The 27,575-nt window shown below is 42.4% G+C and overlaps 1 protein-coding gene across 4 annotated transcripts; it reads right to left on the reverse strand.

Annotated features, from left to right (window-relative positions):
• Positions 1 to 476: 476 nt before the first annotated feature.
• LOC135499752 (retinoic acid receptor gamma-like) lies at positions 477 to 27,320 on the reverse strand. Of its 4 annotated transcripts, none has more exons than XM_064790695.1 (11): positions 27,253 to 27,320; positions 24,838 to 24,912; positions 19,610 to 19,719; positions 18,800 to 18,961; positions 8,012 to 8,202; positions 7,390 to 7,561; positions 6,970 to 7,136; positions 6,042 to 6,209; positions 5,472 to 5,676; positions 5,008 to 5,166; positions 477 to 4,795 (listed from the first exon to the last, which is right to left on the reverse strand). In XM_064790695.1, the coding sequence occupies exons 3-11, from the start codon at positions 19,707 to 19,709 to the stop codon at positions 4,671 to 4,673; spliced, it is 1,449 nt and encodes a 482-aa protein (XP_064646765.1). In that variant the 5' UTR covers positions 19,710 to 19,719; positions 24,838 to 24,912; positions 27,253 to 27,320; the 3' UTR covers positions 477 to 4,670. The 4 variants fall into 4 exon arrangements, with proteins under 4 accessions (XP_064646765.1, XP_064646766.1, XP_064646764.1 ...); XM_064790696.1 differs by having other exon boundaries at positions 7,420 to 7,561; positions 8,012 to 8,205; XM_064790694.1 differs by having other exon boundaries at positions 8,012 to 8,205.
• Positions 27,321 to 27,575: the final 255 nt, after the last annotated feature.

Here is a 27,575-nt window from a genome sequence, read left to right on the forward strand (position 1 = left end):
TGACATCAAGTAGTAGAGCTCAAGCTACCACACAGGCCCTCTTCCCCCAATCATTTCAGGCAGCATCTGAAGTCAACCTCTTCATATGGCAGCCTTCATTAACCCTCTAAGTGTGGCAGCAGTAACGGTCCTCATTCTGGTGATGAGGGTGTAATCTGGTCTGGATGTGACTTTGTCCTCCCACGTCCAGACCAGCTCTGTGTCACCACAGAGAGGACGGTTTCCACCCACCTCGGCCAGAAGACTGTTGGAAGACCAAGTGCCCGCATCGAATTTTCCATATCATTCATCAGGTTTCTTTCAGACGGCCTCGACTTGTGTTTCTGTCAGCTGCTCTCGTATATTATCAGCAACTGATTGAGTCAATGACTGAGGCAGTTTGTTCCACACCCTGACTGGCTGTTGTTTACCTCTGACAGCAGTATCGTCTTCTCATCCTTACAGCAGCTGGGAACAAGAAAGGGACGGAGACAAACTAAGATGTAAAAATGTTTATTCACCTCGCTTCCTGAAACAGTCTGTTCATATCAGGTGAGGCATATGATAATAATGAGATGACATGTTGATGATGTAGCACACTAATACTGTGAATGTATGCAATGAGATCCCTTCCTTCTGATTATACATCATACTAGGCCAGCCCAATGTTTGATGAAGTTCTGTTTATGGATGTGAATAATTCAAGCTTGGAAATGGTCATGGATTGGCTCTCCTTCAACACTACAGTGGCGTGGGCCCAGTATGGGGTATTATCAAAGTCAGAGATCTCCATTCTTACATTACAGTCAATACAATTTAGCACATACCATAACCTGTGCATTGACATATAAAACATTTCACCTTAGGTGTTTACACGTCACATGGCCAAGAAACACAGCGATGCAATATTTCAAAAGTCTACTTTTCCCAGTAAACCTTCTTTTCTGAGACAGATCTCTTCTCCTTGATCATTGTGCCATGCCTATGGTTGAATGTTGCCAGGAAAGACTTCAGCAACAGAGACAAGACGCTGGAGGTCAACTGACTTCAGGCAGTCGAGAACCCACATCCAAATTAGCAACCCAGGTCAAATATCCACGATGACAACATGCGTCACTAGGTCAGGAATAAGACTGGAAACATGACTTCTTGATTTCTGTTTGTCATTTCACCAAATATTTCTCTTTTGAAAAGCCTATATCAACCAAATGGACAACTGAATCTTTGAATCGCTGTCTTTCCAGACTGTTCACTAACTCTAGCACACAGAAGCATTTCAACTCTAACCCTATAATATAAAGTCTATGGACTATACATCAACTACAATTTCATCAAACAGCACTAATCAAAGTCTAGCACATCATGCTTTTTTCTCTTTCCCACCAAATGCCACGTTTTTTACTTCAAACTCAATATGAAGTGCATTCCAACCAATCGTCAATGATCATTTCAATAGGTTTATTAATGGTACCACAAGAAAGTGCTCATCGAGAGCTTGTAAATGAATGGTCACATCAATAGGTTTTGACAATATCTAACTTAAGGGAGACTTTCTGTTTCCTGCAGATGGCAAGAGAGGGCACCATCAGTCATGTCTTGCACTATTCTGGCTCTCGAACAAGACTGTGGCATGTGGTGAGAAAACATGTATCCCGAAACCACCCAATGGTCAATCCTCCCCAAGTCTCACAACTGGAACAATATCTCCTTTAACATCTTATAGAATTTCAAAACCATGAAACAATCTCCGACCCTGAGGACTTGAGGGGAAACCATGGATCATGGGAAGTTTGGACAAAACATCATTCTTGAAATAAAAAATCCACAAAATTTGTTACATACTATAAATTCATGCCAAACTACCTGCTATAATCCTAAAAATAGTAATATCTCCACCGGAAATGCAAAAGTCACAGGGGTTAATAGTCAGCATTCACAAACTACAGCCCATCTCACCCTTCACAATTAGGCAAGTCACTGATTGACAAATTGACAGGTGTCAATCAAATTTAACAACAGCCATGGCAGTTAATCCAATATTAAACCAACTATTTACCTTCCCCAAACCTGTTGACACTCTTGGAGCAGCAGGCCTCAGCAGATGATGTCATTTTGTCAGTCGAAGAGACACATATGGTCCTTATTGTTTACATCAGCATGAACACACGAGCAATGACTGATGTGTAAACCACCTACCATGGCTGTTTGGCGAGACAGGCCCTATCATTCATATTCAAGACATAATTCATTAAATTCTAAATCATCTATTTACAATCAGCCATTTTGATGAGTAGACAGAAAACTGAAGATTTTATAAAAACAAATATGAAAGTTTTGAGTTGAGGTTGTTGAGGTAGAAAATGTCACAATGTCAGACCTTGACCTACATAAATTCTTTTTTGATTGGTCGATTCAAGACTGAAGACCTCCTCTACACATCTAGAACTGTGGTCAGCCATCCACATAGTCATCACTCAGATTACACAACATAATCGGTGAAGACAGGTCTGTAGCTGAATTCAAACATTGGCCCGACGCCAGCTCCAATAACTGGCCTCTCCATTTCAGTCTCACATGATGCTATTACATTTATACAACACAAATTCCTTGTTTTTTGAAAGACATACAGAAGGAAATACCTGAGGTTACATTCATTAGACCAACTAGATTCTTGAAGTGAGGATCAACCCCCATGACAGGGTCTGTAACAGCATCTGACCCACGACTGGTGCAACAGCTTATCTTGGTAACGTTATCACAACTCCTATATAATAATATCATTTATTCAACAATCACCGGCAGCCAATCAAAATAATCGAAGCAAAAAAATGACTGAACTAGATTATTATAGGACAAGAGCAGATGTGCAACATGGTCAAGGAATAGTTCCCCACTATAGAGCCAGGAGGCACCACCAGTTAGCAGCTTATCTCCAAACAATTGGGAAATGTAAACAGAACCTTTGTTGCTCAACCTATGAAGTTGATATTGACTTAGCAGCAAGGGATAAACAATGATGGGGTACACCAAACAGGAATATCACTGCTCTTTCAGAAATCTTGTTTTCTTTTGTGATACGTCACAACCCCGAAAGTAAAAAAATCCCACATTTTAAAAGTGGATTTACTCCGAGTGTATAATTCATATGAAGACAATATACCGGGACGATCAATGCATTCGTTTCTAAACCTACGCAATATAAAGTATACAATTCACTACATACTGTTCATTCATATAAAACCAGGGCGTGTTATACCCTGAACTTCATCTAAATACACCTATGCTCTGGCAGTAGGTTTGTGCAGTCAGGCATAACATCATTATCTTCCTATTGAAGTTTATGACTTGATGTCCCTTCAAATGAATTTGTAATCTAGAAAGCCTGAGCTCGAGCTGATGAGGATCATGTCACATGACCAAATCAAATCTTTGAATCGAGCGGACTAAACACTTGCAATTCATCATTCAATTACGCTGCCTCAATAAAAGAAGGCCATTTATAAAAACATTTTCACCGCAGACATAAACATTCGAGAGCTCTTTTTGAATAAGTTAGAAGCATTTACATCGCACACAGCAAATGCGTCAAGAAGCATGTCATTATGAGCCTAGAAAGCAGCAAATATTACAAAAGTAGCATTTTGAGATTTCACCTTTAAAGAGCATTCCAGTGAATGGTTATGTCAGGAGATTTTTACAAATCTTTTCTGAAGAATTGTCCCACGGCTGGGTATCGACACAAGCCTCTTTAAAGTTAACTCTTGTGGTGTGTTCGATATATACATTGTTATAATGTTTCTATATACATGTCATTCCAGTAGAAATAAATGCCCAATGAAATTACTACATGTACTACATTCACATGGTCGGCCCTGAAGGGGCAGGTTTTACACCTGTAAGGAGTCGAGCAGACGGACGGGACTTAGACAGATACAGCAATCAAGGTGTGTGTATCAACAGCATAGAGCAGGAGTCATTCAGCCGACTGGCAAACCTGGCTTGTTGACATCATGAGGTATTCTTGATCTCACAGACTACTTGGGCTATTGGAGTTCGGAAATGACACCGACATTCCTCAGACATAAACATGTCAACATCCCTTAGAGCCACTATTGCCATGGCACTGTCCTTCTGTGAGACATGTAGGAACTTGAGGAGAACATGCAACCTTAGCCACATTGTAGTCTAATATCAAATATAGTAAGTCCCATCTCATGGCTTTCTTTCCCATTTTCAAACATATTATGCGCACAAATGGCCTCAGGTAATACATTTTATAAAGTCTCTAACGTAAAATCGTTAATAATGCAAAGTCTTTAACACGCACATCTCTTTCAGTCTTTGCAAACTTGGAGTCTGTCCATTGATCCCCAGCGAGAAACTTCCAATTCCTTGGCCATTTCAAAATGGTTGGTCGAACTTCACTTTTAGGATGAACGTCTGCAAGAAGTAGCAGCCATTTATTTCAAAGTTGTGGCCTGTCACCAATGAAAGTGCTCGGCCATATTCCAGACTTCAAGTAATGTTCACACACGTTCCTAGCTGAACCAAATATGAAAGGAACCTTTTCCACTTTCTCATCAAGCGTCAAATCAGACTAACACCACTCCAGCATATCACCGGATGTTCGCAATCCCAGCATTGCTTTGTCTCTTCAGCATATATCACGGTCAAACGTGGCCAGGCAGCGGTTACAGTTGCGTCATCTGTTCCTGTTTAACCGGGATTGGCGGGATTTGTACATTCTCTTTCCGATCGAGCATCTCGCGTATGAGAGGTGACATCTCATTCTGCATGCTCAATACTGTCTTAGCACCTGGAGAACAGAAAGACAGTTTAATACTGCACGACCCAAATCATCATTGTCATCAATTCAGTATCATGGTCATAGTTAGATACCAAGTTAAATTGATTAAATCATACCTTGTGATTGTTGACCTTCTGAGCCACCAATCTAACAGAAGTAAGAAAGGGAAGTTCCTTGTCCCAGGACCCCCCGTCACCTCACAAGAAGACCATATGACTCACCTGCAACACTTATACTACGAAGATCTGTCAACTTCATGAGAACTTTAGCGAATATATGTGACTGTCGTGGATGTTGTTGTTTGACGTAATGATTGAGCGCCGCCAGGATCGGTTCTTGCATATGTTCAATCCGCTCACTCGATTCAAGTCCCGACCGATCTGAAAGCAATCATCGTCATTTAGCTCTTATATCTCAGCAGACTTTACATCACTTCTTAAGTCTGTAAATGATAGCATTATCGTGGAATCACTACAGTGGGCCATTCTGCGACATGGGTGAGAGATGGAACACCAAAACAGGGATCGGACCATCATCTCTTCATCCAAGTGTTGAGGGTGTGAAGACTCTTGGTGCTCAATGGCCGAGTTGTGTTGTACGAGTTAGTCTTGATACCCCAGTGTACCTTCCCAGGGTGCAAGACACTGCCACAAATTCAGGTCTGCATCTTATCTGCCAAACTCACCTCCACTTATTAAACAAACAGCCGACAATAACGCATACTCTGTATCATCCACGTTTAACTGTTTCATGGAGGCAGCGAAGTTAAAGATGGTCTCCGTGATGACACCAAACCCACCACACTGGAGCTGCTCTCTGTTGAGAGTCAAACCATTTGAGAAGGAGATGGTGCTGTCTACTTCATTGAACCGGGAACTAAGACGCAAAATCTGGAGAAGACAAATTCAGAATTTATAAGTTGTAAGTTAAAGTCTGCATGGCTAACTCCAAAAGCAAGTTAGGTGATAACTGCCATTATACATGTGGTCCTCTTCTGCAGAACAGCTGGCTAAAGCACGGCAGAGAAGTCCAGTCGATTTCAGCTTCAAAGTGCCATTCTGGTTATTTGGCTTTGAGGGGAGGTAGTGCACTGAGCAGGGTTTCACTTGAATGTTAGTTGCCAGAGCCTAGAAGCTCTTTAAGCTCAAGCTTAACCCAGATTCCTCAGCATTGAGTGACCAGGAGCAATACTCTTCTTGGATGGGATTGAAACATCGTTTGTTGGTTTGTGATGGGATGTTCATCCAATACTTACTATTATTTCTAAACAAGCAGACTTGAGTAAAGTGATCTGATCTGAGTTGCTGAGACTCAAGAAACCGGGCACTCGCTTGGCAAAGTTCACAATACACACAATGCCAGCAGTTGACAATTCGTAGACTCTCTCCCATAGGATTAACTCATCACCTTCCTGGAGTGGACCCTGTCAAATAAGATGTGACGGTTGATAACGACTTTCACTGATCATGTTGGTGATGACAGCCACTGTAACTATCAGATCAGCGGACACAAGGCCCATTTGAGCTCGTGGCACCCAGACTGGGGTTTGACCCCACGACCCTCGGTTTTACAAGTCATGATGGGATCTCTCTTTAAGCTTGGCATTGACATGCGACCACAACCACTGCGTCACGAGTCTGACACTCGATCTCTCAAATTTTTCTTGTAAAACATCAAACCCTCCTATGACCTGAACACATCAAATGATTTTCTATTTTCTCGTGGGAATGGCAGCAGAAATTGGTCGTACTTATGGTCAGGATGGATTGATGAAGGCCTATTAAGGGTTTGATTGCTCTGACATGCTCGATATGGGTAAATCATTTGTGATTAGGTAACGTTCATGTCCAAACTTGTCAAGAGGCAGACTGGTCTCATACATTCATAGTGTTATCAACGCTTGTCTATAGGTCCTCCTAGGGCAAATATGACCATCAGACCTGTGTTGTCAGTGATGCTAGTAACGCTTGTCTATAGGTCCTCCTAGGGCAAATATGACCATCAGACCTGTGTTGTCAGTGATGCTAGTAACGCTTGTCTATAGGTCCTCCTAGGGCAAATACAACCATCAGACCTGTGTTGTCAGTGATGCTAGTTCCCTCAAATATCCCTAACTACCCAGCATGACAGCCATTTCAAAAAGAAGACAGTAAGATTCATGTGATGTGTGCCCTTCCACTTACCAGGTTATACCTCTCATCGTTACATTCCATCGGAAACGTCTCCGTGTGAGCCTGCTCCAATATGCTAATGAGCCCAAGTTCGTCCTCCGTCAGATCCTCAACTGAATGTGACGACGCACATGAGTCGGGCTTTTGTTTTCGTTTCTTGTTTCTGTCATTTCGCACGGCTGGAAAAGACGTGAAGTCCACATGAGGTAAATCATTGGCACTGAATGAGTTTCATCCAGACTTCCATTAAAACACAATATTTCCCGTTGTGTAAAGACACACTTTCAACCATGCTGTTATATTGACAGATATACAAATACTATAAATGCCAAGTTTCAGGGAATTTGCATGCACAATAACTGCACCATGACAATGCTTCGTTTGAGCAAACTGCAAAAATCCACATAGAAAGGCACAGACGACGGTGTGTACCTTTTTTTTCAGAAGTCGTAGGGCACCTACCATCTTTGGACATCCCCTTGGCAAAGCATTTCATGAGGCGACAATACTGACAGCGATTACGTGTCACCTTGTTGATGACACACGTCTTCTCCTTGTGGCACGTATACTGCATATTCTTCTGAACACTTCGACGGAAAAAACCCTGCAGAGTAAACGGGAATATGTCATAGGGATCCCGAGCTGTCAGCAAGGGGAATATGTCATAGGGATCCCGAGCTGTCAGCAAGGGGAATATGTCATAGGGATACCGAGCTGTCAGCAAGGGGAATATGTCATAGGGATCCCGAGCTGTCAGCAAGGGGAATATGTCATAGGGATCCCGAGCTGTCAGCAAGGGGAATATTTCATAGGGATCCTGAGCTGTCAGCAAGGGGAGAAATGTAAGAAAGAGTAACTAGAGGCCTAAGGGTCTGGCACTCAGCTGGTGTATTTAACGTGGCTGATAGAAAAAGGAACGAACTAGACTCCAACTGGTCTCATCAGTGAACCATCTTCAGGACACCACAGCCTGCCCTACGCACTATCAACATATTCCAGAATTACATCCGACAAAACATAAATATAGATGGTAAGCATATGCCGAATCTCTTACCTTGCATCCCTCACATGAACTGACTCCATAATGATATCCTGATGAGCGGTCATTGCAGACGACACACGGCTTGTAGACTCGGGGTGGAGGAGGGGGTGAGCCCGTTGGACTCAAGTCTGTGAAGCCACCAGGGCTGTGGAGGCGAGTGCCGTTGCTGTACATCCCCCCACATGGTGCACCATACATGTGTGCTGCTGAAACGACACAGAGCAATGCGATATTAGCCAAAAATAGAATTTGAAGTTTAATCTCTGAAATGCAGGTGAAAGAAGGAATGGTCTAACAAAAGCAATCACTCAAGCACGGGTCTAATGTCTCGAGTCAGATCTACTCATTTCCAGGAAAAGAGGCTCATGAGACCTTGAACCTGTCGGTCATTTTATAACATTTCAAACATCACCATATCAATATTTATTGCAGGTCATTGCCAACACAACATTATGCCATCGATCTCATGTGAAACGGTAATATGTGGTAACACCAGGGAGATATATTCAATGCTATTACAGCCAATTGCTATTACCACAGGTTGCTATTCAAATTGACACATTTGCTGTCCCAGCCAGATGACGGTACACTGGTTCACTTCACACTTGACTGAGCCAGGACAGCAACACAGATGTGTACAGTTTTGTGGAGGAGATAGCAAGCATTTCATAACTGTTATCGTACTGATGGCGATAGTAAGTAAGTAAGGAACCATAATACCAAAAACTGCTGGAAAATGGACTTTGATATTGGTGCAATTATGTAATAGAACTGACTGAAATGACTGGACCAATCATCAGTGTCCACGGCCACAGTCTGACAATGTCATTGATCATAATCAAGTGGACGGAACAATTATCAACTGAAATATCCCAAACATAATCAACTTTGAAACTAATCACCAGGAAATGGACAACATTTGTTTGATTCAGTAATAACACATCCGATTCAGAATGAACCAATATGTCCATTCAACACAACAGCTTGAAATGAGCTTATGTTGGTAAAGCCATGAATGGGAGATTCAAGGTCAGTGATTATACGTGATGTTAATGGTGGGCTAGACTTGTTTGCTTCATCAGGAAGGGACAGCCAGGAACACAAACAGATCCATGATGAGAGCTGCTCAAAATCAGATCACCTTTTTTCTGTTTGAAGCAAGTGTAGCTTTCAAAAGGATTTGTCTGAGATCATTGAGTCATTCTGACCTTGATTGAGCATAAACTCATCCACATCCTGTTCTGGAAATGCTCTGGTTGACGAGAAGTAAACAACTTCTTTCATTGGAGAACATGTCCAACATGACCATGGAAAAGGGTGGACTAATGTTCTCAGTTGACCAGATCAAGTGCTTTTATCAATGAGTCGAGCCTTCAAATACTCCACCAGGAAGACCCAAAAATCTGCTCGCATAAAGGGTGCTTTCCTTCTGAACCTTCAACAGTTGTTCCTGCTCGAATAAAGGGTGCTTTCCTTCTGAACCTTCAACAGTTGTACCTGCTCGAATAAAGGGTGCTTTCCCTCTGAACCTTCAACAGTTGTACCTGTCACTACTTCTCTCATCGAGAGTGTGGTAACCTTGCTTGAGAGGAAACATCAACAAGATGAAAGAATAAAAACATCTGGTCAATACTGACCAGGTAGGTGGGAGGTAAACACGTCTACATACTAACAGCATGCAGACACAGGACTGGCTAGAAATATGTGAGCAATGCACTTCCCTGAAGCAGATATCAACAGAGTAAATGCCATGTTGGTTCATTTACACTGTTTACACTGGGGGAACTTGGTTGCTTGAATTACTAAAGGCTGTCAATAAGTTACCCTTCTCACTCAAGAACATATCAAGAACATGTACTCCTTGATGAGAGGTTTTTGACAATTCTTAGATATTCTCATAATCATGCTGTTTCTTGGTAACATCATCTCAAGTTATCACCAATCATCAAGCAGAAATAATGCCACAACATAATATGTGATAGCGGATGTATGATGATACACCACCCAGCATCCCAAACAATAGAGATGAGAACTTTTGGACAACTGAAATGGTTTTGGACAATGCTGTAAAAAAGATTTGCAATCTGGGGTCCCAAAATTTCAAAGAGTCTCATTTTGCCCCCCCCCCCCCCGACCAAAACGTCAGCTACCCTCCCCCCCCCCGCCCTGGCAGTTCATTTGTAGTACTCACCCACTAAATGATCCAAACAGAAGAATGACCAGCAACCAACAATAGATGCTGACAAACTAATTGAGGTCAGATTACATAATCAACAATACATACCATGACAATGAATCTGAAGAGGCTGCTCAAAATTCAACATTTCTGATCCAAAATATCACAGAAAATTCAAATGTCCTGTATCGCTATCGCTATGCCATCAAGCCAGTCCACACAAGCTCCTCTACCATAGAACGACCCAGTTACTAATACGCATGCATACTCTCTGAATGACATAACAGTCGAGACATGACTTGCAAGGAACATAATAGCTGGCATTCCTGGCGAATATAATCAATCCTCGCACTCAATAGAATCAGTAGGCCCCCTATTGTTCGCCTGGTATTCACAAAGCATGAAATAAGTGGTGGATGATATGGAGATGTGAAAAGCAATGGTTTCTGTCCAATGAAGTCATCGCTACCAGTTGAGTCATGCTCGGCAAATCTATGAGGCCGGTAAAGCTCTACAGGGTGGTGCCATGACTTGAGAGTTGGTAAAATGCTCAGTCTTTAACTGGTGAGATTGTCAGGTTGAGGTTCAACTGAGCACGTGTTATTTCTTGAGTGTATCGATTGTAGCTGCATTTTTGGGCAAAACTGACAGTCTAGAATGTTGAGTACCAAAACAGGCAGACAATATGTACAAGATGAAATCACCTTCAATCCTGACAACAAATATGTCCAGCTCTCTGAAAGCTCAGGAGGGAACACTTACTTTACAGGCTCTATTGAACTTCCATACACCCATGCATGCTCCATCCAAATATTAGGTAACAATCAGAGAGAGATGTGCATAACAAAATGTAACTGTGATGATGAAATGTTAATGTGCCATATTATCAGGTTATACTGGGTGTTAGAAGCCTAGTTTCCCTTTAAAAGAAGCTGGCAGAAAAACATGTTTTGTCACTCAGATAAACATGTGAATGTGATTTCTTTCTCGATTCAAATGCTGGTATGGGCCATTTTCAGCAAAGTGTGCAATTTAGAGGTAAAAAGTGTATTATCACATAAAAGCCATTTAAACAAAAATAAACACCCAGAGGTAAATTATTTTGTTGGAAAATACATTTTTCAACTTTAAAAAAATTGTTTGGTCAAGTTTACGTGAAAATACATCAATATGGGACGGTTTTTATGATCGAAATGTCCATTTTGTTACCCGTATTTAGTTGGGTCACTTTTACTAGAGATGATTTTTCTCACTTCTCTGTGAATCTTTTCAATACAAAACTTTATATAAGTTTTATTGTAATGTTAAGCTGCATAAAACACATTCTGCTCTCCTTTTCCCAGTTTTCTTCCAGAAATATTAGTCTGAAAACCTATGTCGCAAATTTGAGTTGGTCAATGTCTTTTTTGTTACCATCATTACAGTTTGAGGAAAATAATTAAAATAATGTTCAATAGATGTCACCAGTGTTGGTTTCTGAAAGTACCAGGATGTAAGTAATCCATTTTGGCTCCATTTTTGAAATTCAGAAAGCTGTTGGGAGGAGAAAATAGCTTGGTAAGTTTTTCAAACTGATGTGTCTCACAAATAGAACGTCTTTTTTGTTACTGCAAAACAGAGGAGGATACCAAGAAGAATCTGAAACAGTAACCTGGATGGTGTAACTGACACAGTTTGCCATAATTAAAGGCATGTTTGTGTCTACATTTTCTACAGGGTTCCCCAAAAAACTTTTGGGTGTGTCTTTCTTGTTACCATAACTTGTCTTTCTTGTTACTCTCATGGGGTAACATAAAAGACCAACTAGTAACATCAAAGACAAATTTGGGTAAAGAGGCTAGATCGTTTAACCCACTCATTCCTTTTAGTGGAGCAGGCCTAAAAAAAGAGCAAGAGAGGGGAGCTGGGTAGGTTACCAGAGGTACCTAGGTAGGTACCTACTCCTACCTACTGCCTCGGTACAGACCCTGCCCAAATTTTTACCTCTCTCCCCACAACCCACCCATAGCTACCCAAGCCAAAAGGAACCCCACTCCAGCTCCCCCTCTACCTACCTACCCGTTTGCCCTTACTAGGCCTCCCCGAATTTCACCACCCCTAGAGTCTGCCCCGCCCCTGCCAGTGCCCGACCTTTTTTTATGACAATGGGACCCCCACCCCAGACCCACTGCTGCCACCAAACTGATGAAGATGTGACATAATAGGCCCACCATAGAAATTCTGTTCTCTTCAAAACACACAGTCCCATTTCACCCTTTTTATCTAAAATATATAAAAATAAAAAACTGATTTTTTTCAGTTTGTGGCTGGGACCAGATTAGTGGTGTGAAGATGCCCCCTAAAAAAAAGACGAAGACCCAGATGATGAGGGCCCTTAGGGCCAAAAGAAAGCAAGAAGATCCACAGGCATATGCTGCATCTCTAGAAAAACAGAGAGCTTAGTAAGTAAACAAGAGGCAGTTTCATTTTCCAGGGGAGTGTATGATAGTTAGCAGGGGAGGGGCAAAAGCTGAAGTTTTGCCCCTGTTTTCAGTACCGATCTGAAAAATGTCTTTCTAAAGAAATTCTCTTGCTGCCTAAAGTTGATGATTGAAGTAGGGGTTGATGTCCGTGTAGTAACTGGTGTTGATAGTGTGTCTTATTTTTCAGTAAGAATAGTTTTTCTTTTCTTCAGCTACCGCAAATGCAAGGCTGAAGGAAAGGTGAAAACAATCAGTGATCTTCAACCACGAGAACAGCGATCACTGCGACATAAATGGAGAAAAGAAAAACGTGAACAGAGAAGGGAAGCCAAACAAGCTTGTGAACGTCGGAAGGCACTCCTCACCCCTCCTTCAACCCCAGCTGGTGCTGTCACACCAGGCCAAGTTCCTTCTCACCAAAAAATTGCAGGTCGAAAGAAACTGCGGAGAGAGTCGAAAAAGGCGTACCGCACGATCAAAGCCCAGAAGGAAGAAATAAAACGACTGAAAGCAGAAATGGCAAAGCTAAGGCGAAAAAACAAAACACTTCCCATGGATACAGAAATACAGGCAAGTGGTACATGCACTCATGCTGGTGTTCCTGCATCCCCGGCAACTAAAGCTGAGCAACTTGTCAAAACAGGGGATAAAGACGAGATAAAAAAGCAGCTGACCTTTGGATTTGTTGTCCAAAGTGGAATCAAGAATAACAGAAATGAAGGTAACTCCAGGAGTAGGAAAAAGAAGAATGTTATTGTTGACTGTGCAAAGAAACTCTTGAAAAAGTATCGCATGATTGAAAAGGCGGAAAAGGAACTGTCAGTGTCAAGGCGACAGCTCCGAAAAAGAAGAAATGAAATCAATGAATCATTACATTTGAATGAGGGACACCTCAAACCCCCTTCTGCCATCACTAAACTGGTCATTGATTTTTTCCATAGGGATGATGTTAGTAGGCCTGCATCTGGCAAAAGGGAAACAATTACACTAAAGAAGGAGAAAAGACAAAAGCGCTACCAGTGTGACACGCTGAAAAACTTGAGGTTTAAGTTTCTTGCAGAAAACCCGAATCTCTGCATTTCGTACACATCTTTCACAAGGCTACGGCCTTTTTATGTGGTACCTCCAAATTTGAAAGCAAGGAATACCACAGCTTGTAAATTGCATGCAAACTGCGAGCTGCTAGCCAACAAGCTCTGGCAGTTGAAAATTCTGAAAACTGACAACATCCATGACATTGTCGAATCTATTGTCTGTTCTCCTTCTGAGCTCAAATGCATGTATTTGAAATGTGAAAGCTGTAAAGATGGAATGAGGAACATCTACACTGACCTAGTACCTCAGTCATTTCCTGATCCCATTGATTATTATCAATGGCAAAGCAAGACAGAAATACGATCCACCACCAAGGGTCAGGAAATCAGTGTGAATGTTCACTGTAAGGATTTGCTGCATGATACTGTTAAAAATGTATGTGATTTATTTGAAACGAAGCTCAAGGAACTCATGCCTCATCAGTTTAGGGTGCACCACCAGTACAGTCAGATCAGGAATCTCAGAAGTTCAATTACACCTGATGAGTGTGTGCTTCAGGTTGATTTCTCTGAAAATTATGAATGTAAACTGTCGAAGGAAATAATGAGCATGCACTTTGGTGCTTCAAAAAGACAAATTTCATTGCATACCTGTCATGTAGCATTTCATAATTCAGTCAAGTGTTATTGTACACTGAGTTCTGACACACGACATGGGGCAGCCCCAATTTGGGCCCATATGAATCCAGTCCTCAATGACATTAGGGCAAGAGGTGTTAAGAAACTTCACTTTGTATCTGACGGACCAACCAGTCAATACAGAAATAGAACAAATTTCTGTCTACTGAGTAACATTCCATTCCATCTTGGATTCGAATTTGTTTCATGGAACTTCCTAGAGAGTGGTCATGGCAAGGGTCCGGCAGATGGTGTTGGGGCAACCATTAAAAATGCTGCAGATCGTGCGGTAGCATATGGTAGGGATGTATCAGACCTGGAAAGCATGCTCAAAGAGTTAGATGGTAATTTGAATGTCAAGTTGTTTGTTGTCACTACGGAAGACATGTCTGGTGTTGAGTCAAGTTTAGATGGAATTGAGAATGAGATCAAATCTGTCAAAGGAACCCTTAAAATACACCAAATTCATGTCGCATCTCCTGGTTGCTTCAGACATCGCACCCTGTCGTGTTACTGCAAGGGGTCTTGTGGTGTATGTACCTGCCATTCACCTGAACAAATTGAGTTCCCAATAATTCCAAACAGCAGCCAGCATAGCTCAACAGCAATAGAAAAGATAGAAGCCCAGCTTAGTATGGTGCAGAAGAATCTGTTTGAGAAGCGTTTGATAGAAGGGTTTGATGTTGTGGTTGATGACCTTTCCACTTTGTCTCCAGAACAACAGCAGGAATATATGCTGTGGAAGGTTTGGCGTAGTGAAAAGGGCAACAACCACTGCACTGAAGTACCTGAGAATATTGAGACAACAGTAGTGAGTGAAGAAAAAGAGCCCAGTCATGCCAGTGAGTTAAGACTAGAAGAACAGAATTTCTATGCGGTCCTTTTCACACGGGGGCAAACCCGCAATTTCTACATTGGGAGGCTTATTGACATTTTGATTGATGAAGAAAATGTCAAAATCAAATTCCTGGAGCGTGTTGGCAGTCGCACCCAGCATACCTATGACTGGCCAAGGAGAGATGATATTTTGACAGTTGAAAAAAAGTTCATAATTGATAAGGTAGTATTTGATGGCCCCCCACCTTTCACTCTTGACAGTGAATTAGCCACTGCTCTAACAAAGATGATGCTATCGATGGGAAAAGAAGCTATGTAACTGAGCCTGAGGTGTCGTACGATCATTGCATTGATGTAGAGTAGTTTCCAAGTTTTTCTGAACATGTTTAGTCTTTTATACTGTTCATGCTTAGTATAGTTCTTGTTCCTTTTTACTATACACTGATATTGCTCTAAAACTGGTCAGACGTGTGACAGAGAGAAGAGGCAATTTTTTTTAACCTGTTGATAAAAATAGTTTTAACTGTTATTTGGTTTTGTTTGGTTCATTGAAGAACTTGTTTTATTTTTTAAAAGGGTTTTTTTCTATTGTTAATTGTTATGTGAACTTTGGAAGTTGAAAATATTTTAAAACTTGTTAAATAAAAATTTATTAAAACGTCATTGTCATAGTTTGTCCTTCTTGTTACCATAATATGTTTTTTTTTGTTACTCGACAGACATAACGCATTTCCCCTTTAACAATTCAATATCTGTTCCTGAAACAAAGTGCAGTTTATCAGAAGCAATGTTTCTGAAATAGATAGAAAAGTTATTATTTCAGTTTTAACTATTTTAAGCATTTCGACCAAAAAATCATGGTAACAACAAAGACATGTCTTTCCTGTTACTTCGGTAACAAAAAAGACAACACATGAAATTTAAAAATGCATTTTCTTGTAATTAAGAATTGTTCTTGCTTTGCAACTTATTTAGTGTTCTTAGAAATTCACTAAATAAGCAAAATCAGGCCAAATTATCAGGAAAAAATAGGTTTGATTTCTGAAAAGTGTCTTTTATGTTACCGGTACACTTTGCTGAAAATCGCCCGTATATGTTGCATTTGATACCAAAGGCAAATGGTAACAAAGCTTATCAAATGGCTTCATTCACAGCCCCTAACGACACTCTCATAATCCAAGAACATCCACAACAGTGTTTGACTACCTGGCATGTCTGCTTCTTTCAGCAATTCAATAATCTCTCCAACTGTTTTGATAGCCTTTCCCTACCATTTCATGTTGATAATCACAATGTCATGAGTAAAGTCCCAAGTGTGAAGAATGGGGGGCATATGGCGGTCTTGATTAAAGTTTACTCAAGATAGCTATCGATTGAGTTTGTAAACAAAGTCGCAGGTAATCAGCTGTGAAGTGAACAACAGGCCAGTTGTTGACTCCAAGCTGAGAAATGGCCACTAGCAAGAAATGTTATGAAGGGGGGGCCAAGACAAATGACATTCCCTTGCTTCCTATTTGTCCCCCCCCCCTCCCCCCCCTCAAGAGCGATAGTGATTTCTGCTTAGCCTATGAGTGACACCACCTGTCTCTCAGAACCAGCACTCAAAACACTAGACATGCCAATAACACGCTTTTGAAACGTCTTGCACAAAAAAGGAGACCAACATGCTAATAGGCTGTATGATAGGCTGCATGTACAAACAAAGCATTGGACAGCCACGAGATAATCGTCTACAGACAGGTGTCGCTATTCTGCCGGGCATAAAAAACCGCCCAAGCCTCTGTCTTCAAATGTCCTCAAAGGACTCGCACTATACAACAGGAAAGCCGTAAAAAACACTGTGTTATAGCAGAGTATTACCCAAGATAATCTCTCAACAAGTTCTAGTTATGCGCGCCTTGCATAACTTCAGCGGTCATTTGAGGCGAGGGACCGCCATTGCCTGGTAAGTTATGTCAGTAAATTATACGAACCCTGAATGGGATTACATAACAACGGGTTGAAGAGTTCAAGCCGCTTTACTTTGCTATTAGAATGCTATCAGGGAAAGGGTTGGAGGCGATTGAGAGAGGAGTAAATACCAATTGAATTAGATTATTTATGTCTGTTGTAATCCACTTAGGAGAGTGCCCATACAGAGCTCTTCAATGGCAGGATTTCAGTCTCAACTCGAGATATCACTCAATTCAGATATAAGTACTTCAACTAGGGTGCGTTTAAAACCCTTATAAGTCGGTCTGCATTAATGAGCAACTATATAACATGTATAATGAGAGGTGTGGCAGTAAATACTGTGCCCGCCTTAGCTGAATCACTGAGTATCCTGTCGCATGCACTCCAACTGCGATTGTTTATAAACCCGGCGATAAAACAATTTTCTTTTCATCAGAAGTCATTATCAAGACCTACCAAAGTCGTTTCAAACGACAATTAAAAAAATGTATGCAGAAGTATCAAACAACTAAGTTGGCATCCGCAAGACAATTTTTCTTGCCAACAATAGAGGTCGCCACCAGTCCTTACAGCAACATCCTAGACTGTGGTTCCCATGGCCAGATGAAGTGGTTCCTGTCAACACTAGTTGATCTTAGCGCTTGACCTCATCTGGCCTGTCCCCTTGAATGGCCTCGTCCCACAACTTCAAGCTAATTAGAGTCTCTTATCGTATCATCAATATTACATAACCAAAACAATACATATCCCGCGTTAAGTAATGACACATGTTCAACTAATTGCTCTGGTCAACAAACATTTTACATCCGAGACCCTTCTCTTCTTTCACATTCATGGGATGTAATCATTATATCATCCTTGAATCAAAATATACGACACAAACAATCAGAGTCAATTGATGCAAATGTGAGCAGTTACCTCCGGGGAGCATTCAAAAACCAACATGGTCATGTTTCATATAAAATACGAATACTGCTAAAACTGTGGCATGGAAAAGATGGTTCCACCAAGAAGGGGCCGACACGACGTCATGCGCTGCTCTGTGGCATGGAAAAGATGGCTCCACCAAGAAGGGGCCAACACGACGTCATGCGCTGCTCTGTGGCATGGAAAAGATGGCTCCACCAAGAAGGGGCCGACACGACGTCATGCGCTGCTCTGTGGCATGGAAAAGATGGTTCCACCAAGAAGGGGCCGACACGACGTCATGCGCTGCTCTGTGGCATGGAAAAGATGGTTCCACCAAGAAGGGGCCGACACGACGTCATGCGCTGCTCTGTGGCATGGAAAAGATGGCTCCACCAAGAAGGGGCCGACACGACGTCATGCGCTGCTCTGTGGCATGGAAAAGATGGCTCCACCAAGAAGGGGCCAACACGACGTCATGCGCTGCTCTGTGGCATGGAAAAGATAGCTCCACCAAGAAGGGGCCGACACGACGTCATGCGGTGCTCTGTGGCATGGAAAAGATGGTTCCACCAAGAAGGGGCCGACACGATGTCATGCGCTGCTCTGTGGCATGGAAAAGATGGTTCCACCAAGAAGGGGCTGACACGTGACTGCAGTGACTTTTAGACGTGGTGTTTCATATGACAATCTCACTGAAATGAACCACAGAGTAATAGTGGTTAAGCGCAGTGTGCCAAAGGTCATATCCTACCTTGTTCTGTTGGAATAGCCACTTCCATCGCCTGTGACATGTGCGTCTGTGACGGCATGTGAAGAGCGTCCTGTAAGTCTCGATTAATGTCCTGCATCCTGTACTCGTAGTCAAACAATCCGTTTCCACAATGTGAATAATGATGGGCCTTTATCACTGATCCTGCAGAGGGAGGGAAACACAAAGTATGACAGTCTGATCTTGCAGGGGCAGGAAACTTACAGTGGAACAGCAAGATCCTACAGGGGCAGGAAACTTACAGTGGAACGGCCAGATCCTACAGGGGCAGGAAACTTACAGTGGAACAGCAAGATCCTACAGGGGTTGGGAAACTTACAGTGGACCAGCCAGATCCTACAGGGGCAGGAAACTTACAGTGGAACAGCAAGATCCTACAGGGGTTGGGAAACTTACAGTGGAACAGCCTGATCCTACAGGGGCAGGAAACTTACAGTGGAACAGCCAGATCCTACAGGGGTTGGGAAACTTACAGTGGACCAGCCAGATCCTACAGGGGCAGGAAACTTACAGTGAAACGGCCAGATCTTACAGGGGTTGGGAAACTTACAGTGGAACAGCCTGATCCTACAGGGGCAGGAAACTTACAGTGGAACAGCCAGATCCTACAGGGGTTGGGAAACTTACAGTGGACCAGCCAGATCCTACAGGGGCAGGAAACTTACAGTGAAACGGCCAGATCCTACAGGGGTTGGGAAACTTACAGTGGAACAGCCTGATCCTGCAGGGGAGGGAAACTTACAGTTTGACAGCATTGGGAGACCCCAGCTATCATTTATGTGGGACACTTACCCGGATCATGATCACTGTATGAGCTTTCATACGCGATGTCCCCGTGATGGGGCTTGTGATACATCACAGTGTCATCGAAGATGGGGTTGTACAGGTACATCTGGACGAGTCTGAAATATAAGGAAACATGGCATCAACGTAAGCAAAGCAAACATCAGATATCCATCAGTTTGAGAAATATCTTTCCTGTCTTATTTGTCCAATCAGATCCATTCGAATCAGCTTCACCAAGATAGTCCTGCTTTTAGAGCCAATCAAAAGCTCTTAATCCTACTACACTGGGATTGTCCCGTTGTTACATGTAATTAGTTATTGGAATCTGCTTCGAACAACTCGAAACACAAAGTAATAGCAACCTTGATCATAAGTCATATTCCAGTATTATTGTACTTCATCATGCCTAGACTCCAAGGTCCATCCAACTTGAAATAATTCAACACCAGGACATATCAGGGCACATCTCCGGGACAGCACGCATGCCCTGACATCACTGGGTCCGAGTGTTCAAAAACCAGTTGGGGGTGTACCTTTGATAAACACATCTTCAACGAGACTGCCATGCCAGTGCAGAAGGACAAAAGAGCCAATCTATATTAGGATGTGTCCCTTCTCAACAGGGTCTGACCCTTCTTAACAGGGTCTGACCTCAGGTGTGTGATTTATCCCTCCTGAGATGGAGGGTTTGACGAGACTGGAGGGCGGACGGTGGTAGGACAAGCCCTAGAAAAAACAACTGAAGGCACTTTGCGTCTATTCTTAGGAGCCTCCATGAGGGAGCGTTTGGTTGGAGGTGTCTGTCTGCCTTTGTCTGCCACCTCTAAAGATTCAAGTTTGCCAACCAACAAATACTCCATGGCATTTACACTTTCACGAATAAAATAATCCAGATTTGTGAAAATAGAAATTGCAAGAAAAAAAAAATTTGATTGGAAAAACCAAAAGAAATTTTGCAATATTTGGCCAATAAAATAGATGTTTTAGAAGCCTCGTTCCAACAGGTCTTACTACAAAACAGGCAAACACGACAAACCAGGCCAACAAGAAATAGCTCTCTAAATGTACAAATGATGTCCGCTATTTAAACGATATTATTGTCTAACCAACAACTTCCAAATATTTGAAGCATGACTAGACTTTATCAAACGACTACTTCATCACGTAGGCCTAGCAATCACAGTTAACCCTTGAAGGACGGAGGATAAAATATCATTTGGCAATGGCGACTAAAGTGCATGTTGAACAATCCGTTTGGCTGCTCACCCCAAACAACTTTAATGCTACTCCAACCCAATAAAATGTTTTTTGGTTTTTTTTCATTTTCAGTCATGTGGACGTCGGCGGATCTGAGAAATTGAAGAAGAAATAAATTTTCCTTCAATATTCGAATATACATCAGTGAGGGGACCCCATGAAGACCAGGTCAAGCTTTACTTACAAAACTGAACTGATGACAGAAATGATTGAATATCAAAATGATACATAAATAAAAGTACACAACAAACTTACCTGAGTAACCAAAAATTTAAAAAACAAACTGAAAAGTTCTGCCAGCGTTCTGCAGATAGCCAACTTCTCTGCACAAGTCGTAGAAACACAAGTTAAAGATTGAGTTTGCCACAGCTTTCCCAAACCAACTTCTCTGCACAAGTCGTAGAAACACAAGTTAAAGATTGAGTTTGCCGCAGCTTTCCCAAACCAACTCGTCTGCACAAGTCGTAGAAACACAAGTTAAAGATTGAGTTTGCCACAGCTTTCCCAAACCAACTCGTCTGCACAAGTCGTAGAAACACAAGTTAAAGATTGAGTTTGCCGCAGCTTTCCCAAACCAACTTGTCTGCGTGAGTTCCATGAACTATATGAACAACACTACAGCTGATCAGCTAACGATCTGCGCCCAGATGATTACGTCACCTCTGATAGGTATTGGCCACTCATCAAGTCCAGCAATGTCCAGGTTACGGTCAAAAGTTCAAATGAAGTCAAAGTGTCTAAAAACTTTGTTCAATCGGGTTATAATTTGTTGTAATGTGAAGTAAGCATGGTGACGGTGAATGAGTAACGTTTGCCTTATTTGGATAACATGGCATGTTTGCAAATGTTAACGCAGAACGCTTCTTAAGCTGAACATATTGAATGTGGAACCCTTTTCTGTGGTCAGATCAGTAGAGTTGCTTAACTAATGCCTCACCAAGCATCCTACTTTCACAACTGTTTGTAAGAGAGGGCCAATGATGCCATTCCCATGATTTCTGACACAGTGACTCCTGGTAGAAGACCATGATCAGGAAGTATCTTAAGTTACTAGCTCCAAAGGCAATCTGTTCAAAATCCACACAAAATAACTTCAAGGAAGCAGGTTAATTTGGGGAACATATTTTTTACTAACTTATCCTGAGTGTTTTTACAGCCTTTTTTCCCCTATACTTTTTGCCATTAGCCTCAAGTTGCTCTGCTTATCAGGTGTCATTTGACCCTAGATCTGACATTAACTTCTGGACATTGGTCTTGTAATGAGTGGTAAAGCATTAGATCAGTTGGTGTAGGACGGCTAACCAATGTGATCAAGTAGCACAAAGACCGTCAATAGTAATCTGACACAACTTTATTGATGCAAAACAAAAGAATAGTAAAACAAGAAAAGACTTCTCTGATGAGAGTATCATACAAGAGGAAACGAAACAACGGCAAGCAATTTCCTGGTGTTAAAGTTTCAAATGTAAAATTTCTCTAAGTAAAGTAGCTCCAGTCCAAATTAATTTCAAACAAACCTGTAAACTGAAACTCCAGCAGTAGAGCTAACGAAGTCGTTGTGACTCTCAGTGTGTTGAAGGGCCCTTCATAAAGCCCCTCCGCTCCCACCCCACACCGAGGTGGGCCTGGATCCATCTTACTCAATGGTACCGTGTCCCTGAATGCCCGCTCTGAATGACGTCATTTCAAAACACAAATCTTCGACATCAAACAGATCTTTTTTCTTTGTTGTGTGATATGTGGAGGAGGTGTTTCATGAAAAACGTTGCAACAAACGTAACAACCATCACCTCTCCGGGAGATGCCTGTGGTTCCACACCTGGAATAACGATTGATGTTCTGACAAGAACAGACGCACCTTAAGATGACATGCAAAGCAGCCTATGCAAGCCTTTACAAAATTGGCCGCATCTGGAAATTTCTTGATCAAACTAGCAAGGAGAGACTGGTTCATGCATTTGAGATGTCACGTTTAGATATGACCTGTACTGCCTCCCTATCACATCAACTGTGAGCAAGATACTCCTCACAGTCTAAAGCACTTTTATGGACTGGGTTCTGCATTTGAATTTGGCCCCCCCCCACCAGCAGCTAGGCCCCTTATGATTGTCCTAAGACTGCCTGTACCAGCCTATTGCCTGGTGGCAGCAGTGTGACCTGAGGGGTAACAAGGCTCCTGTAATGACCTAAGACTGTCTGTACCAGCGTATTGCCTGGTGGCAACAGTGTGACCTGAGGGGTAACAAGGCTCCTGTAATGACCTAAGACTGTCTGTACCAGCATATTGCCTGGTGGCAACAGTGTGACCTGAGGGGTAACAAGGCACCTGTAATGACCTAAGACTGCCTGTACCAGCGTATTGCCTGGTGGCAACAGTGTGACCTGAGGGGTAACAAGGCTCCTGTAATGACCTAAGACTGTCTGTACCAGCGTATTGCCTGGTGGCAGCAGTGTGACCTGAGGGGTAACAAGGCTCCTGTAATGACCTAAGACTGTCTGTACCAGCATATTGCCTGGTGGCAACAGTGTGACCTGAGGGGTAACAAGGCTCCTGTAATGACCTAAGACTGTCTGTACCAGCGTATTGCCTGGTGGCAGCAGTGTGACCTGAGGGGTAACAAGGCTCCTGTAATGAGTTTCTTTAACTTCTCTTATTTTCTACGCTGGACACAACACTTTGTAATTCACCTCAAATGGTCCGAAGATTATACCTAACGTAACTGAACTACATTGAAATAGACGGAAGAATATCATCTACATGGGATGAAACACGCAAAACGTGGCCTTTGCGAGAGTTCAACTTGGACCCCCAAAATAGACGTTGGACCCTTTCACCGAAGACCTGAGGGAAACTCTCATTGTAAAGTCTCGTCGCGGAGGGCCCCAACAATGCCAAATGATACATCGTAGACATCCTTTTATGTGTCTTAACATTGTCCTCGGTAGAGGATGAGGCATATGTTATCAGGAGCAGTGATTCAGAGATGGGACCCAAGTTTTCTCCTCTAATGGATGCTGATTACAGTAAACTGTAAAATCTTTGCTCAGCAAAAAGATTGCGAATACGGCTCATTTTCACTTGGCCAGACTTCTATGTTTGCTGCAATTGTAATTTTGACACTTTTTAAAAAAGACTCCATTTCCCTATAAAGCTGGCTCGGGATAAATAGCATTACATTTAGGCCTTGATCGCTCCCATGACCACAGGTAGCTCATTCTCATAGTAAATCAGTCTTATGCATTATAAGGTTAAGAGAGGTCAACTCCGAGGTTGATGTGAATGTTACCTTTCTTAGTTGGCTTGATCAATCTTACAAAAGGCCCTATGTTGATATTTTACAGTTGTTTAACAACTGTAAAATATACAGTTGTTTAACAACTGTAAAATATCAACATAGGGCCTTCTCTAGGTCAACAGAGGTCAATCTCTAGGTCGACAGAGGTCACTGTTTAGTTGATGAATGTCACCTTTCTTGGTAGGTCAACCTAGATCATTCTCTAGATCTAGCAACTGTAAGATATCAACAGAGGTCAATCTCTAGGGCAACAGAGGTCATCCTACCACCTATGTACCAAAAAAGTCATTCTGTAGGACAACAGAGGTCACCCCACCAATGTACCATCAAAGGTCATCCTGCCTACCTATGTATCAACAACAAAGGTCATTCTCCTGGGTAAGAGAGGTCATCCTACCAATGACAAACATATGTGCATGTATCTCCAAATTAAAAAAATATCTCTACCTCTGCATCTCCCTAAAAGCCGACCGATATCCCATGTAAACCATGTGACTGAATGATGAGCTAAACATGCCATGCCTCACAACGCATGAGAGAGCAATGTTAGACATAAATGATAACATAACTATGTCAAAATAGCTGTCACCAACAACTTATACTGAATAAGACAAAAAGAGGAAAAAGACACCAAAGAGCTGTGTGTATTTTCTACTTTAGTGGAGTTAGTGGCTGACTTACCATGATGAGTGCGTCCATCCTCACGTCCCTCGTTCCTGTATCACATGGTCACTCCGCCTCCAACACACAAGGGCTCTGAAAATAGCATCAAACAGCCGACAATGAGACAGGATGATAATAGGCTGAAACCCTTTTCAAATGAATCTGTGCAAAAGGGTCTGGACAATGCCTGGTCCCTCAAGCGTACTGGTGGCCGGTGGTGCTTGCGACACAACCGTCCCCCTCCCGCCAAAAGTTTTTTCAGCAGAGCTACAAGGCAGAGACCAGTGATGGTCCATTCTGTTAACCACCAGAAAAACAACCGTTCAGTTTTAAAATGGGTCTCCCAACCCTTTGGCCGAGTTAACTTTCGGCCAGTTGGGGGTCGTAGCACAATCTATGGTCCGCTTACTGCCAAGAGTTTTCAACAAGGGTACAGGACTTGGTTCTGATGGAGTAAGCAATGGTTCATTCTGCTGACCACCAGAAAAACACATGGCTTAGCTAAAAGATTGGAATAAAATGTCTTCCTCCATGACAGGATGAGCATTTTTGCATGCCACTGCACCAATTCGGTTTCTTGGCCGAGCTACTGTCCACTTGGAGGGGTCTCTTGCTTGCCCTGGTATAGACACCAGGTACAAGGAACCTGGGCCTTTTTCAAAGGATGAAGACCCACATTTCTTATGGTTTGTTGTTCAGGATGAAAGATAACCTCCTTACTTGTCAGATTACCTTACAACCTGAGGATGAGAGGTCAAACAGCTGACAACTGTGAGTGTGAATATGACAATGTGGTGGCATTATCAACTAACACCAGAGTAAGAAACCAGAATATTCCAGGGCCCCCCACTAAGGTTAAAAAACATGTCAATGGTGAGATATTTTGACCTGGGGAGGGCAATTTCAAATACTAGGTCACTTCAAGGACCCCAGAGAGGGAAAATGACAATTCTGTTTTACTATGAGGGAGATAATTTTAGCCCAAGTTGTTTTGTAATGTCCTAATGTAATGTCACCACTGACCTCAGTCCCTTCACTGTCCATCCTCCCTGCAAGCAGGAGCTGCAGACCTGAAGACTGTGAGGATCCCCGGATGGTTTTTAGAGGACTGGATAACCTTGGTGTTTTACAGTTCTCACTACCAGCAGGTCAGCCTTATCTGGACTACATCAGATAGGCTGAGGGATACCACTGATGGAGAAATGTTACCAACAAAAGTGAAATGGGAAATGGCCTCGGATGTAATATTTCTGCCCAGAATTTTTCAACGTATTAACACATTAGGGCGCATCACCAATCATATCAGGTCATCGTTTCTTCCAAAGGATCTACTGGTCTCCAGCAAAGCTTTCCCTACACAGGATTTTCACAGGACATTTTCTTTTTTACAAAATGTTTTTAGCCTTTAGGTGTTGTGTCAAGGAAATCCTTTCCTGCTTTTATAAGCTAGGTGAGTTTTTCCTGTGTGTACCGGCCTAGTCCTGCTCCGGTTAGTGCCCCCACATTCAAGGTACATCATAACATTCTGGTACATAGTATATACAAAGAATAATAAGCCCACTACCAGACCTTGAATAAGTGATTACATCGCGAGATCTAAATTTGTCCCGAAATGAATTCTGAGCTGGCAGCATTCCCAGACTGAAGATAAGGTATTACATAACCAGAGGTCAAAGAAAGGTTACAGCAACTAGTGCTGCCACCATGTGGAAATGGAATAAACTAAATCAGACACAAAGTGAGACTCTTGGTAGAGTTGACAGTTGTGTTGTGCATAGCACTTTGCACTTCCTACGAGTGCTATATAGTTTCGAAGCGAATACTCTTTTAATGAAAATGACCAACCTTGTAATCAGTCAGGCAAAAATCCCGTTTAGCGAGTTATCGCCAATTGGGTGACAGCCCACAGCAGCACTATATAGTAGCTTTAGGGGCATGCTGCATACCCGATGGAACGGGGACGGCGGATCCAGGGCGTGTACAAGGATTGCTCTCTTATTCCACATACATGCCTGCAGTGAGTGTGCCCAGCCCATGGCTTGCCAATCAGCAGGTCAAGGCCTAACACAATTATTATCATTTCCTGGACTTCTCTCCTCATCATCTCATGGACCTCCATTCACACTGATTCGACCCCACCCTATGCCACCCTACCCCCACTAGCAGTTTATAGACCTTAAGCAACCCCACACTTGTGCTAGGTCCCACACAGTTCAACAGAACAGGCCTACATACGTCATGTTATGTAGTACACAATACATAGTGGAATATACATAGCTAGTCGTGTACACATTACACAGTAGGCCTAACCGACTACCGGCACCTCGCACGTGCCGAGAGATTACATCACAAAGGGTTAATACCTCAAGAAATAATCACAGGTTTAATGACAATAGAAAGGAAAAATGTCGATTTCAATAAATGATCACTTACTAATCGTAGACGTAGTTACTAGTAGTCTAAGTAGAGTATTTTTCAGAATGATCCAACCGCATCACAGCTATTGTTGTATTCGTGGGCACGTGAGTCACGACACAGAAAGCCACAACACTCAACCAGAATCGTTATCATTCATATAAATACGATGCGTCCAATTTTAACACGTGTTTCTCTCCGGGGTTTGTCTCGAGTGGTTGTCAAAATCCACGCATAGCGAGTAATTAGACGCGTTCAAAAACAAAAGCGCAGCAATACGGGTATTACGTAATAGGGGTCATACTAAACAGCGCCCACCAGCGTCCACCAGGTGTAAAAGC

This window comes from Lineus longissimus, chromosome 15 (assembly GCF_910592395.1).
Source record: "Lineus longissimus chromosome 15, tnLinLong1.2, whole genome shotgun sequence".
In the NCBI taxonomy this organism is placed as follows: domain Eukaryota; kingdom Metazoa; phylum Nemertea; class Pilidiophora; order Heteronemertea; family Lineidae; genus Lineus; species Lineus longissimus.

Excerpts from the sequence above, each read along its gene's own strand:
- LOC135499752 (XM_064790694.1), bottom strand. The coding sequence starts at position 19,709 with ATGTACCTGTACAACCCCATCTTCGATGACACTGTGATGTATCACAAG. Across the intron at positions 8,206-18,799 it reads GGCTATTCCAACAGAACAAG|CAGCACACATGTATGGTGCA; the intron begins GTAGGATATGAC and ends GTGTCGTTTCAG. Across the intron at positions 7,562-8,011 it reads GTTCATGTGAGGGATGCAAG|GGTTTTTTCCGTCGAAGTGT; the intron begins GTAAGAGATTCG and ends TTTACTCTGCAG.